At 42.6% G+C, this 18,402-nt stretch overlaps 1 protein-coding gene across 1 annotated transcript in view; it reads left to right on the top strand.

The window, feature by feature from the left end:
- Positions 1 to 18,402, top strand: part of LOC122797847 — a 135,380-nt gene that overhangs the window by 12,330 nt on the left and 104,648 nt on the right. Inside the window, exon 2 of the mRNA XM_044066368.1 lies at positions 307 to 494. Coding sequence (XP_043922303.1) covers positions 307 to 494 — 188 coding nt within the window. The remainder of the gene's footprint in view (positions 1 to 306; positions 495 to 18,402) is intronic.

Raw genomic sequence — 18,402 nt, 5'->3', positions numbered from 1 at the left:
AGTCATTCCCAATGAAACAGTAGGTCCACAGCATAAACCACTGGTTGCCACAATATGCTGCAAGCAGTGATCAGAGGAGGCTGTAAGGTCAACAGAGACCAGGCTGAAGACCTGGAAGTTGTCTAGAGAAAAGTACAACAGTTCAAGGAAATACTCAGGGGTGTACCACCCTAAGAAGAGGAGGAAATAGGTGGAGTTGAAGAAGAATGGCAGTGCCTCAAAACAGCATTTGTGAGGACTACAGAAAAGATATGTGACCATGTCAGGTATGGAAATAAGGTACATAAAGCTGGTGGTGAAATGCAGATGTGCAGGAAGTCAGAAATGCAGATGGGCAGGAAGTTGGAAATGCAGATGTGCAGGAAGTCGTCAAGAAAGAAGTACTGCAGGAAAAACTGGGAGATAGAAAAGGCAAACCATTAGAAAGGAGTACTGGTTGGCTAACAAAGAAGATAAGAAAAGGAGTTGCAGTGGCAAAGACTAGGGCATTGGAGGTACTGTACCAGCTTCTGGAATGTGACTCAGTAGGTGGTACAAAGAAACTATAGCAGGTTGCAAGACAAAGACAGAAAGATAAAGAAGATAGTCAGACATGCTTCATAAGTGATGCCAGAAGCAGCCTGCACACCAGTCCACATGACATCGGAGGCAGATTGCAGGAGTACTTCCAGCAGCTTCTAATCTAAATGAAGAAAACCCCACACAAGCTGTACTGCCCCAGACACAAGCTATGATGAGACAAGAAGAGGTAGAAGGGAAGACAGTGGAAGAGGTTAATAGCTTAAAGTATGTGGGACTGGTGGCTGAGGTGGAGGGAAGTCTGAATGAAGAGGTCAAAGCTAGAATCAAAAATTTGAAGTAAACAAGCTGGACAAGCAAATTAAGCATAGTGTGAGACAAGATCAAGAAAATTTTGAAGAAAATTATGATATTGAACATAATAGGAAACAAAAATAATGACATGAGAACACTTCAACAAGAACTTACAGTACCATTATAGTTGTTATTTACTAGGTCATATAAATATGGGGAGATTCCTCAAGATTGGAGACATGCGCTTATTAAACCTGTCTTTAAGGGAAAGGGGAATAGGACAAACCCAGAATCACGTAGACCCTTAAATCTACTTTCATGATGTGGAAAAATTAATGGAGAAGGTAATATTGAATAAGTTATTGTCACAATTGGATAAGTTTAGACTTGAAATCATGTATAAGCATGCCTATGTTGAAAAAAGAAGTATTAAAACCTGTAACATGATGTTCTATAACAATATAATAGCTGTGAATGAAACATTGTGCTGTGATGTAATTTATATAAATTTAATTTCAGCATTTGACAGGATCATACACAAAACACTGATCAATAATTAGAACAACTAGGTATTAATACTGTTGATAAGATGGATAACTGCAGGGCTTACAAATAGGACATGGCAAGTATTATACAGCAAGTGGACAGGTGAAATTCTTGGTTACAGTCAGGGTGTCTTACAGGGCTCTGTCCTATGTCATTACATATTTAGATTGTGTCTTTCAGACCTAACTTTTTCATCTGAAGTGTTTTACAGTCTGTATGCAGATCTCTTGAAATTGGATAAACTGATTACATGTGTTACAAATAAGGCATGTCTGCAAAAGAACTTGACTAAATTGACTATTTGGGCATAGGAGAAGAGTATGTTGATAAATTGCATCAAAAATTAGGCATATGAGATGTGGGAGACATAAATTGAAAGGTGAATATTTAATACAACATACAGCGATTTAAACTGTTTTATATGCTGTATATTTTTGGATCTATGTATAACTTTTAGCATTGCAGTCATCCTGTTAACCTGTGGAGGGGTGTGTCTGTGCTACAGAATCTGATTGGCTGTTTAGGTTGATTTAAGATGCTCTGTTCTAATGATGCTTTGATCTAATGAATCAATTTGTTATTTTATCGTGAAAGCGCTTATCTGTTATTAAAGGTATTTGAATTTTAGCCCCCCGTGTGTTCTGAGTGCACATTTGTTGGATTTTTGATATTTGCTGTGGGTGCGTACACTCTGACTTGCTCGAGTTATCAGTAGCTGTTAAAAAGGTTGGGCGTCAAGTTGGCAACTTGGAATCATGAAAATCTACTGCCAATCATTAGCGGACTGGAGTTCCTCTATGGCGACCCCTAACTGGGAAAAGCCGAAAGACAACATCAGTAGCTGTTAAAAATTATATATTGACTTTATGTAAATTATGTAGTATCAATTGCTCAAAGGTTTTTACTGCTGAGTGATAGGGCAATATACATTTTGATTTTCTGAACATAAAATCCACCTATCAGTGACCTCAACAGTGAGAATTTCGTGTGCATTTGCCCTTATAAGTATGGTATTCCAGTTACTTAGCATTTATGACTCATGGCAGTGAGATCAATTTTTGCAAGCTGAGTATGTGCAATTCATCTTTTATAATTTTATATATTTGTATATCTTTTTGACTGAATCTAACGTCACTGAATCACAAATGACTGAAAAATTTTATACAAAACTCATTTGATTGAAAACCATTTTGTAGAATCACATTTGAGTAAAAGACTTTGGCAGACCTAACATACTTAAAAACATGTGATGTGAAGTTGTTCAATCTCGCCGTTTGTTCTTACACGTGGGTTCGGAGCCGATCCATCGGCTCCGAGTCAGCTGCTTTCCAAGCTCTCGATCTCTGAGAAGCTCAAGACACAGTCCCTATCCCATGATGCTCTGCTGCCAAACCCCAGATCTAGTTTGCTGCTACAATGGATCTCACGCTCTTCGCAAGAATCTCGGGCCAGTACCCTTTTTTTCTTGTCTTTTGACAGAATATTTTCTATAACTGTGATAGTTTGGTATATATATACACAAGTGTAGTTGTCTAAATATTACTTGTTTGTGTTTTTTTTGAGGTACTTAGTGTGTTTTTTTAGGAGCGGCTGCTCTTAGGCCTTTGGCCATTTCTTTAGTTGAGTTTTTGACAGGGCTATGTCAGTGATTCTATCTGTTGTTTCTTTGTGGTGAAATAGTGAGTGTTCAGGGATTTGGACTTTTTTTTTTTTGTGATTCTTAGTGTTCTTAATAGCTGCAAAGTAGAGTTAGTGAGTGTTCAGGGATCTGCACATTTTGTGTGATTGCTAGTGTCCTAGTATTTATAGAGTTCAGAGCTCTGAACCTTAGCAATTGTGCTGTTTTCTCATTTTTTGAGACATGTCAGAAAAACAGAGATCTTGGTTCAAGCTGTATGGCTGTGGACAGAAAATGTCTATCACTGGCCACCACACCTCATGTGTTTATTGTTTAGGGCCTCTGCAAGAGGACTGTTCCATCTGCCACTCTTTTAGTGGCAGAGTTATGCTGGAAAGGCGTAGAAAGCTTATCGATAGAGGCCTCTTAAAATCAGACTTCCCAGAGGATTTAGATAAGTCTGAACAGACCTCCAAATCTTCGAAGAGGTCGAAGTCTTCCAAGGTGTCATTGGAGCCCAAGTCATCGGCTCCGAGCACCTCAGGGAAGATTCGGTCGCCGGCTCCTCAGCCCTTGGAGCCGAGCACCGAACCTTTGCCTCGAAGCCAAGTCCCGAGTTTGGAACCGGTACCGGAGGTTTGAAAATCTCCGATCCTTCGGTCAGTGGATTCTTCGGCTCCTTCAACCCGTTCTTCCAGGACCCTCTCAGATGTCGATGTGGACCGTGTGGTGCAGAGACTCTTGGAGAACCCAGCCTTGGCCAAATTGCTTAGGACTTCATCTAATCTGGCATGCCCGACACCCCCCTGGTACGGTTTCTGCTCCTCCTCTGAGACCAGTCGAGCCTTCGGAGCCGGAAGGTGAGGACCTGATAGTTGTGGAACCCTTGGAGCCGAGGCCTATTCCGGTGCCTTCAGCCCCATCGACCTTGACATCTTCAGTTCCGATCGAAAGGTCTTGGAGCCGACACTCATTCGCTGGGTCCAGGGAGGGGAGAGTCGAACCAAGGCTTCGGTTTCGACTCTTCCTCTCGGGGCCTTGGCACAGTTGAGCTTGGCTCCATCCTCTGGTTCGGAGCCTGTGGTCTCGGCCCCGAGTAGACTGCCATCTTATTCGGAACCGGCGGACTCCTTGGACCAGGACACCGGTGCCTTCGCCATGAGGAAGGTCATGTTTGCTAAGACATTTTTACCTCTTCAGGTCCTTCCTCTTTCTCCCCTAAAGGGCCCTGTTCTGTCTTTACATCACAGGTTCCTACCAAGCGTCGAGACCCAGAGCCTCAGGTAACCCCATCGGGTGGCCCCTGCTCTGCGGAGACTTCACTAGACGCCCCCACTGATGAAGTCCCTAGGAAGAGACTGTGCAAGAAGAGGCACTTGGATTCCCCTCAGGAATCCTTGATATCAGACACCAACTTAGAGGAATCAGAAGGGTCTCCACTGTCCCCCTCAGAGGATGTTTCATTTGCAGATATCCTAGAAATACATAAGCAGAGGGGTGACTAGCAGTCCCTTACCCCTACTGAGGATCAGTCGGTGCTCCTGAAGGCCTTTGGGTCTCAACCTTCCATCTCCTGGGTTACTCTGCCTTTTGATGAATTAATGGACTTGATCGCTCGAAAGGCGTGGGAGTCTCCTGATTCCATAGAACCGGTCCCTCAGAGGCTCAACAAATTTATCACCTCCCCTCAGGATAAGTCCTTTCTTACAAAGGGAGTCCCTGTTGATGCCATGGTGGTGGCGGCGGCCACCAAGAAAGAGATGTCAGAGACCTCTTCTTCTGTCCATCCTCCTAATAGAGATTCCAGGACGATGGACAGATATGGGAAACACATTTTTAGTTCTGTGACATTTGCAATGAGATCGCTTAACTATTTAACCCACTTTACCCGTCTTCAACGAGATCTCCTCAAAGAGCTTGGAGATGCTCTACAGGGCAACAGAGATGATGCTGCCTCTGAGAAAGTGACGGCACAGCTTAACTCGTCCATGCGGCTCATTTCTTATGCAGCTGAGGGATCGAGCCGGGCAGCAGGTTCAGCGATAGCGCTGAGGAGACAATCCTGGATGCGCTTATGCTTCTTTGCAGAAGCCTTCAAGTCTTCCTTTGTTAATACCCCATTTGATGGCTCTTCCTTGTTTGGGCCTAAAGACACTCACTAGGTGTGAGCAGGAAGGAAAAACTCTATCTGCCATAGGAGTCTGTTTTTCCACCCACACTAGACCATACCCCTAATGGCAGAAGGGTGGAAAAATGTGGTTCCCGAAGTCCCAAGGAGCTTTTCAGAACATGCGTGGTGAACCCCCCTCCAGGGGCAGAGGAGGGGGGGGTATAATGGTAGATGCCACCCAGGCGGCAGAGGGGGGGTCTGCAGACCCAGGGTGACAGGGAGCAGTTCCTTGGCAAGCCTTATCAGCGCTCCTGAGAGGAGGCCCAACCGTCCTGCTCTGGAGGCAGTCGGGGGTTGCTTAGCTTTTTACCCAGACGCCTGGCTAGGAATTACATCAGATTCCTGGGTAAAAAGCATAATTACCAGAGGTTACGTCATTCCCTTTTCAGAATCCCCTTCCATTCATGCAAGAATCCCAGACATTCCACCCAGTCTGCAGAATCTAGCAGCCATAGAAATTCAAAGGCTGCTGGAAAAAAAGAGTCTTCCAGCCAGTCCCGGTGGAACAGATAGGATCCGGAACTTACTCCAGGTTCTTTTTAGTTCCAAAGAAAACAGGGGACTGGAGGCCCATCTTAGACCTCAGCAAACTAAATACCTTTGTCAAAAAGGAAAAGTTCCGGATGGTCACGCTTCAATCGATACTTCCGTGTTTTGATTGGATGTGCTCTATAGATCTCAAGGATGCGTACTACCACATCAAAATGGCCAGGCCATTCAGAGATCATTTGCGTTTCCGGCTGGGGGCCATTCACTACAATTCTGAGCTCTGCCCTTTGGTCTCACCACAGCCCCCAGAGTGTTCACCAAATGCATGGCAGTGGTCACGGCTCACCTGAGATGTTTAGGATTGCGGGTGTTTCCATATCTCGATGATTGGCTCTTCACCGCCACCACCAGGCATCAACAGATTCACACCAGGGATTACACTATCAGCCTGTGCTCCCAGTTGGGCATAACCTTAAATTTCGAAAAATTTGCTTTATTGCTGTCGCAGCATATTTCCTTTATAGGAGCAGATCTAGACACCACCACCGCCCTGGTCAGATTACCTCAAGAATGAGTAATCTCCTTACGAAACCAAATATCCCTTTTGTTTGATGGGAAAGAAAGTCCCTGCATTCCAAGTTCTGAAGCTGTTAGACACCATGGCAGCAACTCTCATAGCGGTTCCTCTGGGACGTATGCACATGAGGATACGCTAATGGTTACTCTTCACACAGTAGTCTTATCAACAACTTTCAATATCACACAAGATTCTTCTGACAAATACTTGCAAAAAGGACCTCCTTTGGTGGTTAAACAGCCACCAAGTTACTGCAGGTCGTCCGTTTGTACTTCCCCCTCCCACAGCCACAGTGACCACGGATGCTTCCCTGATAGGGTGGGGGGGACTGTGTCAGGGAAGAACTGTCCAAGGTACTTGGTCAGAGATGGAATCCAATTTGCACATCAATGTCTTGGAGTTGAGAGCAGTGTTCCTAGCGTTGCAATACTTTCACGACTCTATACCTTGAGAGATGATTGCAGTACAGACAGACAACATGATGGTAGTCTGGTACATCAACAAGCAAGGGGGAACCTGATCTTACCCCTTATGCCGAGAGGCCCTGAAAATTTGGCAGTGGGCTGTATCCACCGGGCACTTCCTGATAGCAACGCACATCCCGGGGTCATACAACGTGATAGCGGACAAATTGAGCAGAGCCATTCTGTTGCCTCACGAGTGGTCCCTCAAAGAATGAGTGGTGGAAAGGATATTCCACAAATGGGGCCAACCTTGCTGCGACCTGTTTGCATCCCCAATGAATGCCAAATGCAGAAGCTACTTTGCCCTGTACCCTCCACCGGGGGACATCCCAAGGGACGCACTCATACACGATTGGCCCTTGGGTCTCCTATATGCCTTTCCTCCATCCCCGCTGATCCCCAAATTTTTATAGAAAGCCAAAAGCCTGGGAAGGACTGTTATTCTGATAGCCCCGTTTGGCTTCGGCAGCTATGATTCCCCTTCCTTCAACCATACCAAGCGGAAGAACCTTGGGTTCTGGACCCAGTGCCAGACCTTCTGACTCATTCGTCGGGAGTTCTTCACCCCTCTCTTGTATCCCTCAAACTGACAGCTTGGCTGCTCCACTTCCCAACCTAGGTCTCATGATTTGTCTCCCGCGGTTCAGCATATTCTGGTTTCCTCTCATAAAGTCTCCACCAGGAATCTATATAACAGCAAATGGAAATGATTTGGTCATTGGGCTTCTCAACATGGTATTGACCCCGTTAATCACCCCTATTTATAGCATTCCGGAATGTTTTACTTCACTTTTCCATGGTGGTGTGGCAGCCGCTACAATAAGGGTTCATTCAATTGGCTGCCATATCTAACTTCCATGTGGGATGCGGAGGTTCTAACATTATGTCCCACAGATTATGTAAAGCCTTTTTGAAAGGGACTCGTCACTTTTGACCCCCTATTAGACGTCCGATTACTCCCTGGAATCTAACTTTGGTGCTGTCTCAACTCATGCTTCCCCCTTTTGAGCACGCACCTTCTTGTCCTTTGACGTTCCTTTCTTGGAAGACAATTTTCTTAGTGGCCATTACTTCGGCACTTAAAGTTTCTGAACTTCAAGCACTCTCTATTAGGCCCCCATATTTGGTCTTCCACCCCGACAGGGTGTCTCTAAGAACAAATCCATCCTTCTTACCAAAGGTCTGTTCCGAAGCTAACTTCAACCAGTCCATTGAACTTCCCACTTTTTTAGGCATCATGCCAGTAAATTGGAATACATGTTGCATAAGCTTGATGTTCAGAGACAATTGAGATTTTATTTAGACAAAACAAAATAATTAACAAAATAATTCAGAAAATCATATCAGCTATTTGTTTCCCATGCAGACAATAAGAAGGGCCTTTCGGTATCCAAAGTTATGTTGTCCAAATGGCTTTCTGATTGTATAAAGTTTGCATATTCTTCTTCACATCAACCTTTAGAGCATGAAGTGAAAGCTCATTCTACCGGGGCTGTTTCTACATCCTTAGCTCACGCAGCTCGTTTACATTCGGACACCATTTATGCAGCTGCTACTTGGTCCAAACCTCATATGTTTATTACTCCATTATAAACTGGACAGAGCCTCCAGGGACAGGGCTTCCTTTGGTTCCACCGTTCTCAGGAATGTACTCCAGTGAGCCGCCCAGGATTAGGGTGCTTGGGACGCTACCCACATGTAAGAACAAATGGAGAGATTGAACAACTTCACATAAAGAAGTTATGTTCTTACCATAACGTTCCATGTGAGTTGTTCATCTCGCCTTTGTTCTTACACTCCTTCCCACCTTCACCCGCCATGTTCTGGAAGAAGGGGTATGGCTGGTGGTCTGCTTGATCTTACTAGTATCCTCTCGTCAGCCAGGTTATCTTTTAACTAATTGTAAATAGTTACTTTGTTATGTTGGGTTGCTTAGTTGTGTTTTCTTGCTGGGTTCAGCAAACTAGATCTAGTGTTTGGCAGCAGAGCATCATGGGATAGGAACTGTGTCTTAAGCTTCTCAGAGATCGAGAGCTTGGAAAGTGGCCGACTCGGAGCCGATGGATTGGCTCTGAACCCACATGTAAGAACAAAGGTGAGATGAACAACTCACATGGAACATTATGGTAAGAACATAACTTCTTTTTTTTGCACGGATACAAGCCCCCAACAGCCCCCATGTATTGTTCCCCGAACACCGCGTACTTAAATATACTAATGCCATGGTCACAGTATGGGATTTATTTTTATATTTTTAATATTTCTCTTTACTCTAAATAATTCTTTGTTTGTGTGCTCCTCACATTTATGATATTGTTCTTTTATTGTCATCGGACATTTTTATTGCAGTAATTATATTGTAGATATTAAATATTTAAAATCTTTATGGTGATAAACCAGACTTCTAATATAGTTTGGATTACCTATTATCTTTAATATTACTTCATCTGTTGGTCGTAATTTCTGCTTTTCATCTGAATTAAATAATAACTGGTACTCATCTCAAGAATAGTATAGCTTCTTTCCAGTTGTGTAATACTTTGTATTAAAGCACAAGGCCCAACAACCTCCTCAGGCAAGATTTGTACATAAAAAGAAAAGGGTATGCAGAGAGGGCACTGCCATTCAGTGTTGACGTTTCATTTAGTCACTTCTGCCACTAAGCTTGAAGTGGCTGAAGAGAATGTTTGTTTAAAAAAGAAAAGGTATAACATGACATCTATTTCATATTTTATTTTTTTTATAAAAATATAACAGTTTAATAATAACCATAACAATTAAATTTTCAGGTCAAACTTCTTATTACAATAATAAACTTTAGGTCAATAAGGAACAAAGTATATTCACTTTTCAAAGTATTATGAAATGTTAATGAAAGAGGTGTTAATCATCTCGGTCATTAGTCATAATAATGCATAATTTTATATAGTACACGTGTGCATTAAATACAGTAAGAGCGACCAAACTTCATTCCACTATTTCATAATAAGATGCACATTAGATCATTTCTTCAATTTGTTGAAGAATATGAAAGTACTTTTTGCAATCCTATGGAATGGCATTCCAGTGGTGAAAAATTGAGTCACCAATGTAGGCATAGTATTTCTAATGTTTCAGTGCATAGTAAGGTCGAGAAATAAGTCACTAGGCCTAACCAGAACTTCACATCCTGCACCCTTGCTCCCTGTCATGAATTACTATAGTGTTCCCATTATATCAAAGGGTTTTTACTTGTATGCTGAACCAAATTAGGTGAAAATAGTCTACCTGTGCTGATTGACATCTCCAACAAGAGCTTGAAAAGTTACTATTTACTGATTTTAAAAACACAAACCTAGACAGCTCAAGCCATCCACCATCAGTTGCTGTAGACATACATTTAACCATTGTTATCACCTGGTTTCAGTAAGTGGACCACTTAAGAAATTCAAACGCACGGTGTCAGTAGATGAGTTAATGTACTCATACCACCCCTTATCCCAAATATGCCTATCTGGATCCACATGTCGATTAAGTTCCAAAGAGTCTAAGAATTCCTCAAGCCATTGCTTGACATTCAGCATATGACACTTTTTCTATATTCTAATGCTTTAATTAAGCAATAACCCACGCCTGGGTGTGGGTAATGCTGGATTTACCCACGGTTGGTGTGGTTTGGTCACGAGGGCGAAGCCTGAGTGGCTAGACAAAGACAGCCGTGGGTAAATCCAGCATTACCCACACCCAAAAGTGGGTTATTGCTATTATACAATGAAATTATTTAAGAAAAAAAATACTCACTTTTCTTAAATAATGGCATTGTATAATGCCTCCGTGATGCCCTTCTGCAGCTGTCTGGTATTCTGCTGCAATTCTGATGTACTGCGCATGCGTATGCAGTACATCAGAGCTGTGTGTGGAAGCAACGGAGAAAGCAAGTTCTCTGTTGCTTTTTAAAAGGTGTTTCGCTATGTTAAAGGAGTTATGTTAAACCTTAACATAGCGAGACAGCTTTAAAAAAAGCGACTGAGAAAGGAAGATCTCCGTTGCTTTTTTTTTAAGCTATCTTGCTATGTTAAACCCGTTTAACATAGCGAGATTACAGCAACGGAGCTCATCTGTTCTCTGTTGCTGTAACAAAAAAAAAAAAAAAGACTTATAGTAATGGAAAATGTCTGGGCAACCAAACCTTTTTCCAGTAGTATAAGTCTGATTTACAACAGGCACGCTGACCAATCAGTGTGCACGTTTTGGAATATTAATGGAGAGTCATTGTATAATATAGCAATAACCAATGACATCAGTGTGGTATATTGAAGATTTACCCACGGTTGGTGAGGTTTAATCACAAGGGGTCTTTATGCAGTGACATTATTTAAAAAAAAATTACTTACTTTTCTTAAGTAATGTCATTGTATGATGGCTCCATGGTGTTACTTTTCTTAAGTAATGTCATTGTATGGTGGCTCCATGGTGTTGTTCTGCTTTTCAAGGATATCCCTCTGCTTTTTTTGATGTACTGCGCATGCGTATAGGACTTTCATTCCCACGCTTAGACAGTACATCAGTGCTGTGTGACGGGTGCTGTATATAGGAGGCAATAAAGAAAGGAAGATCTCCATTGCTGTTAGATGCAGGGACACTTTGAAGGTACAGGAGAGATGGGGCATAGACATTAAAAGGATAATCGGGTACATTTCTCGAGTTTTTCATAAAGTACCTGATTATTCTTTTATTTTTGCCTGTCCTGTCTGTCTCTGGTTTTAAGTACCTGGTTTTGCAAGTTTATTTATTTATTTATTTTATTTTAAGGGAAAGAAAGTGAAATATTTATGGCATACATTAATGGAAATAAGTCCGGGTGACCGGACCTTTTTCCATTGGTATATGCTCAGATTTACAGCCAGCACACCGGTTGGGCTGACCAGTCAGCGTGCTCTTTTTGGAATGTTAATGGCCAGTCATTGTATAATCTTCATTACCACATTGATAAAGATACAGAATAGCAATCATGAGTATTTATCAGCTACATACATATGTATGCATACATATACAGAAACAGTCATTTTTCCTGTGTAGACTTTGTAAATGTTTTAAGTTTTACTGTTCGTCTCATTTTCTTCATATCTTTAGGCACAGGAGTACTGGTAGAAATCTTAGCTTTCTTTCATGTCACAGTGCTGCAACTTCTTCTGTTTGGAAAGCTCTTAAAATAAAAAAAGTCCAGTCCATTATTCATTTCTGGGATTAATGTATTAGTTTGAATAAAAGGACAACTTCTTTCAGCATATTAAAGTATTTATTTCTTGCCAATCAATCAGTGAGCTGCAAAACCAGAATCTGGAGTTTGCTGACATAATAGGAGGCAATTTTAATTAAGCAAATCTGAAAAAAGTTTTACCTCATTACTTCCAACATGTGGTCTTTGCAACAAGCATTCTGGATAAGGTCTACACCACTGTCAAGCTAGCATATAAGGCAGTACCTCATCCACATCTGAGTAAATCAGATCATCTCTCCATTATACTACTACCAGCATATAGGCCATTGTTAATCAGAGGAAAGCCAACCAGGAATCAAGTAGGGGTATGACCAGAGGGAGCAGTCTGAGCACTCCAGGACTGTTTCGAGAGCACGGACTGGAATATATTCAAGGAGGTAGCTACTATGGAGCAGAAAATTAACCTGGATAAGTACACTGCATCCGTGATGGCCTATATATCAAAGTAGGTTGATGTGACAGTCAACGAGCGAATCAGAAACCCTGATTCACAAGTGGAGTGTACAAGCTCTTGAAGGCATACAATGCTGCCTTTAAGTCTAAAGACAAAGATGCCCTTAGGGAAGCCAGAGTGAAACTAAGTATAGGAATAAGAGAGGCTAAGCAGGCCTATGGACAGAAAATTCAGGGTCACTTCTCGGACCTGAGAGACTTCAGGCATCTGTGGCAAGGTATACAATCTATATCAGACTACAGGCCCCTACCTTCTCAATGTGATGATAACACAGAGTTTCTCAATGAGCTCAACACCTACCTCAGCAGGTTTGAGAAGGGAAACGATACATTGGCAATGAAACTGCCCACCAGCCAAGGTGATGAACAGATCTGCCTTCAGCCAGAGGATGTTCAAAGGGTGCTGCGATGGGTAAACCCAAGAAAGGCAGCTGGTCCTGACAATATTCTGGGACAGGTGCTCAGGGACCATGCTGCCCAATTAACTACTGTTCTCACCAACATATTCAACATCTTTCTGCAACAAGGCACAGTACCCACATGCTTTAAGAATACAACCATTGTACCACTGTCCAAGAAGTCTCCACCCTCAAGTCTGAATGACTACCGCCCAGTAACTCTCACCTCCACTGTAATGAAGTGCTTTGAGAGACTGGAATAACATCAAGTCTTCCTGAAACCCTGGACCCACTCCAATCCGCTTATAGATCCAGTCGCTATATGGCAGATGCCATCTCACTGGCACTTTACTTATCCTTGGCACACCTGGAGAACAAAAACTGCTATGTGTGCATGTTCTTTATTGACTTCAGCTTGGCCTTCAACACGGTCATCCCTCAACATCTGATTAAGAAACTGGTCCATCTGGGTGTTAGCATTCCTTTGTGCAACTGGATTCTGGATTTTCTTATTGACAGACCACAAAAGTTATGCGTAGGCAGCAACACTTCAATGAGCATCACACTGAACACTGGGGTACCTCACGGATGTGTCCTGAGTCCTCTGCTGTTCACCATGCTGACACATGACTGCATCGTTAGGTAACAACACCTCAATGAGCATCACACTGAGCACTAGAGTACCTCACAGATGTGTCCTGAGTCCCCTGCTGTTCACCATTCTGACACATGACTGCATCGCTAGGTAACAACACCTCAATGAGTATCACACTGAGCACTGGAGTACCTCACGGATGTGTCCTGAGTCCCCTTCTGTTCACCATTCTGACACATGACTGCATCGCTAGGTAACAACACCTCAATGAGCATCACACTGAGCACTGGAGTACCTCACGGATGTGTCCTGAGTCCCCTTCTGTTCACCATTCTGACACATGACTGCATCACTAGGTAACAACACCTCAATGAACATCACACTGAGCACTGGAGTACCTCACGGATGTGTCCTGAGTCCCCTGCTGTTCACCATGCTGACACATGACTGCATCACTAGGTAACAACACCTCAATGAGCATCACACTGAACACTGGGGTACCTCATGGATGTGTCCCGAGTCCCCTGCTGTTCACCATGCTGACACATGACTGCATCACTAGGTAACAACACCTCAATGAGCATCACACTGAGCACTGGTGTACCTCACGGATGTGTCCCGAGTCCCCTGCTGTTCACAATGCTGACACATGACTGCATCGCTAGGTACAACATGAACCACATTGTTTGTGGATGATACTACAGTGGTGGATCTCATCAACAATGGTGACGAAAAAGTCTACAGAGAGGAGGTGAACCAACTGATTGTCTGGTGTGATAACAACAACCTTGCTCTCAATGTGAATAAAACAAAGGAGATAACAGTAGACTTCGGGAAGAGATGCAAGGCTCATTCTCCACTCACAATCAAAGGCAAAACAGTGGAAAGGATGAAGAGCACCAAGTTCCATTGGGTACATATCATGGAAGACTTGTCTTGGTCAATAAACACTAATCACATTGCCAAGAAGGCACAACAGCATCTCTACTTTACTTTCTAAGAAGGTTGAGAAGAGAAAAACTACCACCTTAAGTTCTCACAACCTTCTATAGGGGTACCATCGAAAGCATCCTAACTAGTAATCTCTTGGTGAGGTATGGAAACTGCATGGTTTCAGATTGCAAATCTTTCCAGATGATGGTGAAAGAGGCGGAGAGAATTATCAGGTCCACACTCCCATCTGTCCATGACTTGCATTCTGCTTGGTGCCTCAGCAGAGCCATGAAGATGGTCAAAGACTGCACTCACCCTGCAAATGGTCTATTCTCGTGTTTGTCTTCAGGCAGGAGATACCATAGCTTGCACTGCAAAACCACTAGATTTACTAGAATCTTTTTTCCACAAGCCATCACACTTTTGAACTCCAGTAATAACATATACCATAACATATACCAGGCTGGTCATCGAAGTCTGGACTTACAATGCTGAAGTAACTCCCAGTCATGTGCAATAACTGTGTGAAAGTACAATCTTGTACCTTATGTGCAGTATTAACAATGCCAAGTTAACATTCTGTGCTATATGCCAAGTTAGCATTCTGTGTAATTTGAAATATGTCTAATTCTTATCTGTGCAATATATTATCTGTGCAATATTTTGGGTACTGACGAAGACATGTAAGTGGAATAGTCTTGGTGCATGTCATTGTACTTGTTACTGCACTGCATAAATGTCTTACTGTTGTTATTGTTGGATTAGCATTAGTGTATGTGTTATTGTTGTACTAATATTATTAGTATATGTTGTATGCACATTGAGTTCAAAGTAACGCAGTTTTGTTCAGTTGCACTGTTGTGCGGTCAGAATGACAAAGTTCACGTTGAATACTAATCACACTTTTTTACTGCTTTTATTAGAAAGTAGGCAGATATTCTTATCTCCAAGGTTTTAGTGGCATAGCAATTATCAAACAAGGTAAGGTCTTAACCTACTTTAATTGGAGCGTAATCCCACACTTAATTGTTTAGAACACACTTTGTCCAAGTAATATAGTATTTTAACAGTTGTGTTTAGTGTTTCCATTGGCTGTAGGGTTTAGACAAATTGACCTCTGTGCCCTCTTCATACCAAAATGCATTAGCTCTGATAGTTTTAATGCCTGGGGAGTCCAAGACATTATGGAGCTACCATATAGTTTCCTTCAAGTTTCTCAGGCATGCCAAATATTCTAATGTTATTCTCCCCTTCTGTCTTTTTGTGTTAGTAAGAGTCCTCTTTGATTTTACTCTTTTCCCCTGTGTCATTCAAGCTATTTTTGCATGTTGAAAGGCATAAAACTTAGCATTTCTGTTTCATTCAGTTGCCTTGTACTCGGACTAAGGTCCTGCATTGAAGTAACTACTGAACATTTTTCCTCGCTGTTTAGTGTCCATGTACTTTAACAGACGTCATCTTCACAACTGAGCTGAATGAAGTCATTGTTATCCAGGAACAGCTGCATTAAAAGTGTGAATTGAGCAAAATCTACCACCTTCAGTCAGAAAGTGCTTAAAGCTAATTTTAATTGCACTCAGAAAACTATTTTTACGTTTTGATTTTGTAAATCTGTTGCTCTTAATATTCTGTTTCTTCTTTTTAGTTATCCTTTGTTGACCAAGTTTGTCCCACTAGACTAGTGGCCTCTTTTCAAGAGAAACCTGAGGTTGTATTTATAGTACTTGGAAAATGTAGCCAGGGCATCAGGGAACTTCCCCCTACTCTTTTGAACAAGTGCCATGGGTCCTTTAGCATCCAGCAGATGGGACCTCATTTTAATATCTCTTTCAAACCATAGCACACTCAGAATTACAGCACACCCCTAATGTTACACCGCAGTGTCAGCAATTCAGTTACCTGGAGTGGGATTAGAACCGACAACCTTCTGTTCTTCTAGCACCAAAGGCAATTGTGCTACCTGTTGAGCAACTAACATTAGAGCTTTATAAAGAAAATATCCAATACAAGACTGTAGACAGTACAGAAGGGAGGGTCTGGACATTGTATTATGTATGAAAAATGTTTACAGTATGAAGAACTTTTACAGCGGTGAGTGTAGGGACATGTAGCATTGCTGTAAGGCCTGCTACAACTATAAATGCTTATTTCTATATTCATATTTAAGTATAAGTCACTAGTTTTAGCTGTGAAATATTTCACAAGTTTAATAACTAGTGCATTGTCTTTATATATCATTGGACTGCTATTAAAATAGGAATTTAAGAATTATATGTATATTTCTTTGTAATATACATGCCATATTCAGATGTTGCATGTCACCATCCTGTAAACTGTTTCACAATGCTGTGTCATCTTTTAAACCATAAGATATACAAATGCACATTATTAACATTTATTTAGATAGTCACAAATGCTCTTGAATTATACCCTGAAATTCATCATTTTGGCAGTCAAAAAGTCGCTAGACTTCTGATCAGTCTGAATGCAGTCAGTGAAGTGCTCTTGTACAAATGTATATGATGTTCATCGTGCATACAGCTGCAGTCATAACAGATGGGTTCTCCTGCCGTCAGGCGGGTCCTCGGTCGGCCGAATTCCAAAGTCTAGGTCCGGCGTCGGTTGTCGTCGCTTCTTCCCTGACGTCAGTGCGACAGGGGTATAAAAGAACCAGCCGATGCCATTTTCTTCAGTCTTTCTTGCCGCGCGGTGCCCGAAGCAGAAGCAGTTCGCAAGTGCCGGTCGGCCAGCTCCTGAAATTTCGAAAATTTTGCAACCGAAGTCTTCTTGAAAGCTAAGTACCCCGTTGGGGAAACTTTTCTTGCCTCAGACTGATGTCAGACAAAGTTAATAATTGTATTTCATGTGGGAAACAAATACCGCATAAGGATTTTCATTCCCTCTGCATTCCTTGCTTAGGCCCAGACCACGACGTCTCGGTCTGTCGTTTTTGTGCTACATTCAACAAACGCACCATTAAGCATCGGGCGGAGTTCGCCCAGCACTATTTTGGTAAAAAATTTAACTATATTATGTCGTCGGATACTCCGACTCCAGTTTTGTCTAAAAAAAACGCAAAGATAAGGACCGACACACGAGGTCCGCAGCCTCTACCGACACCACGCCAAAGCCGACTACAGGTGGTCTGGTTCTCAGTGAGGCACTTATGCAGCCCCTGCCTACCGACGACTCTTCATTGGCGGTGTCTTCTGTGCCCGAGGTCGCAGGCTCCTCGGCCCACACCCTGACTACAGATACCGAAGCCACTCTTGGTGGTGAATCTCAAAATGTAGACAGGTCTGCCTCCTCTCAAGGTGTCTTTAGACCTTCCTCTTCCTTTTCCATCAAGGCTTTCACTAAGTCTAAAGCAGCCATGCATTCTAAGAGACAAGCTACACAGGGCCCTTCTCCAGCCCCCATGCCTAAAAAACAGATGCTTAAAATGGCTGAGGATTTAATTACTCTTATCAGGGTTCTCAACCCCCAGACAAAAGGCCCAGAGTGGAGGAAGAATCCCCCTCCTCTGACCAGGCCTCCATTATTTCAGAGCACTCTGATGAACAAGAACATTCTTACTCCCCTTTTGAAGATTCTGATGCAGAGGAGTCCATTCCCTCTGTCTCCCCCCCCAGAGGATTACTCATTTGGGGAAACCTTGCATACCTTAAGGGAACACTTCCACTGGGAAGGCCAAGAGTACTCAGATTCCAAGAAAAGGCTTAGGGATTTTCTCTTGCTACCTCACCACAGGCCTCTGGCTATACCTCCTGTCTTAGACATACTAGATGATGTGTACTTGGAGGCCTGCCTTAACCCGGATTCCTTACCTCCAGCCCCAGTCAAGCCGGACAGGTACTACCGGGTTCCTGACTCACACCAATTTTTATACAAAAGCCATGCGGCTGACCCAGAAACTATCTCACAGTGCCCCAAGGGAATTAAGGCCTCCACTGCTAAAAATCCATTACCTTCCGAGAGAGATTCCAGATCCTTAGAAAGGTGGGGAAAAAAGGTATACACCTCTGCCACCTTAACCATGAGGGCATTAAACTGCCAGTTCCATATGCTAAAGTACCAACAGTTTCT

This window comes from Protopterus annectens, chromosome 3.part1 (genome assembly GCF_019279795.1).
Source record: "Protopterus annectens isolate FY-2018-M chromosome 3.part1, PAN1.0, whole genome shotgun sequence".
Classification (NCBI taxonomy): Eukaryota; Metazoa; Chordata; order Ceratodontiformes; family Protopteridae; genus Protopterus; species Protopterus annectens.
This window is presented reverse-complemented; position numbering and strand designations above follow the sequence as displayed.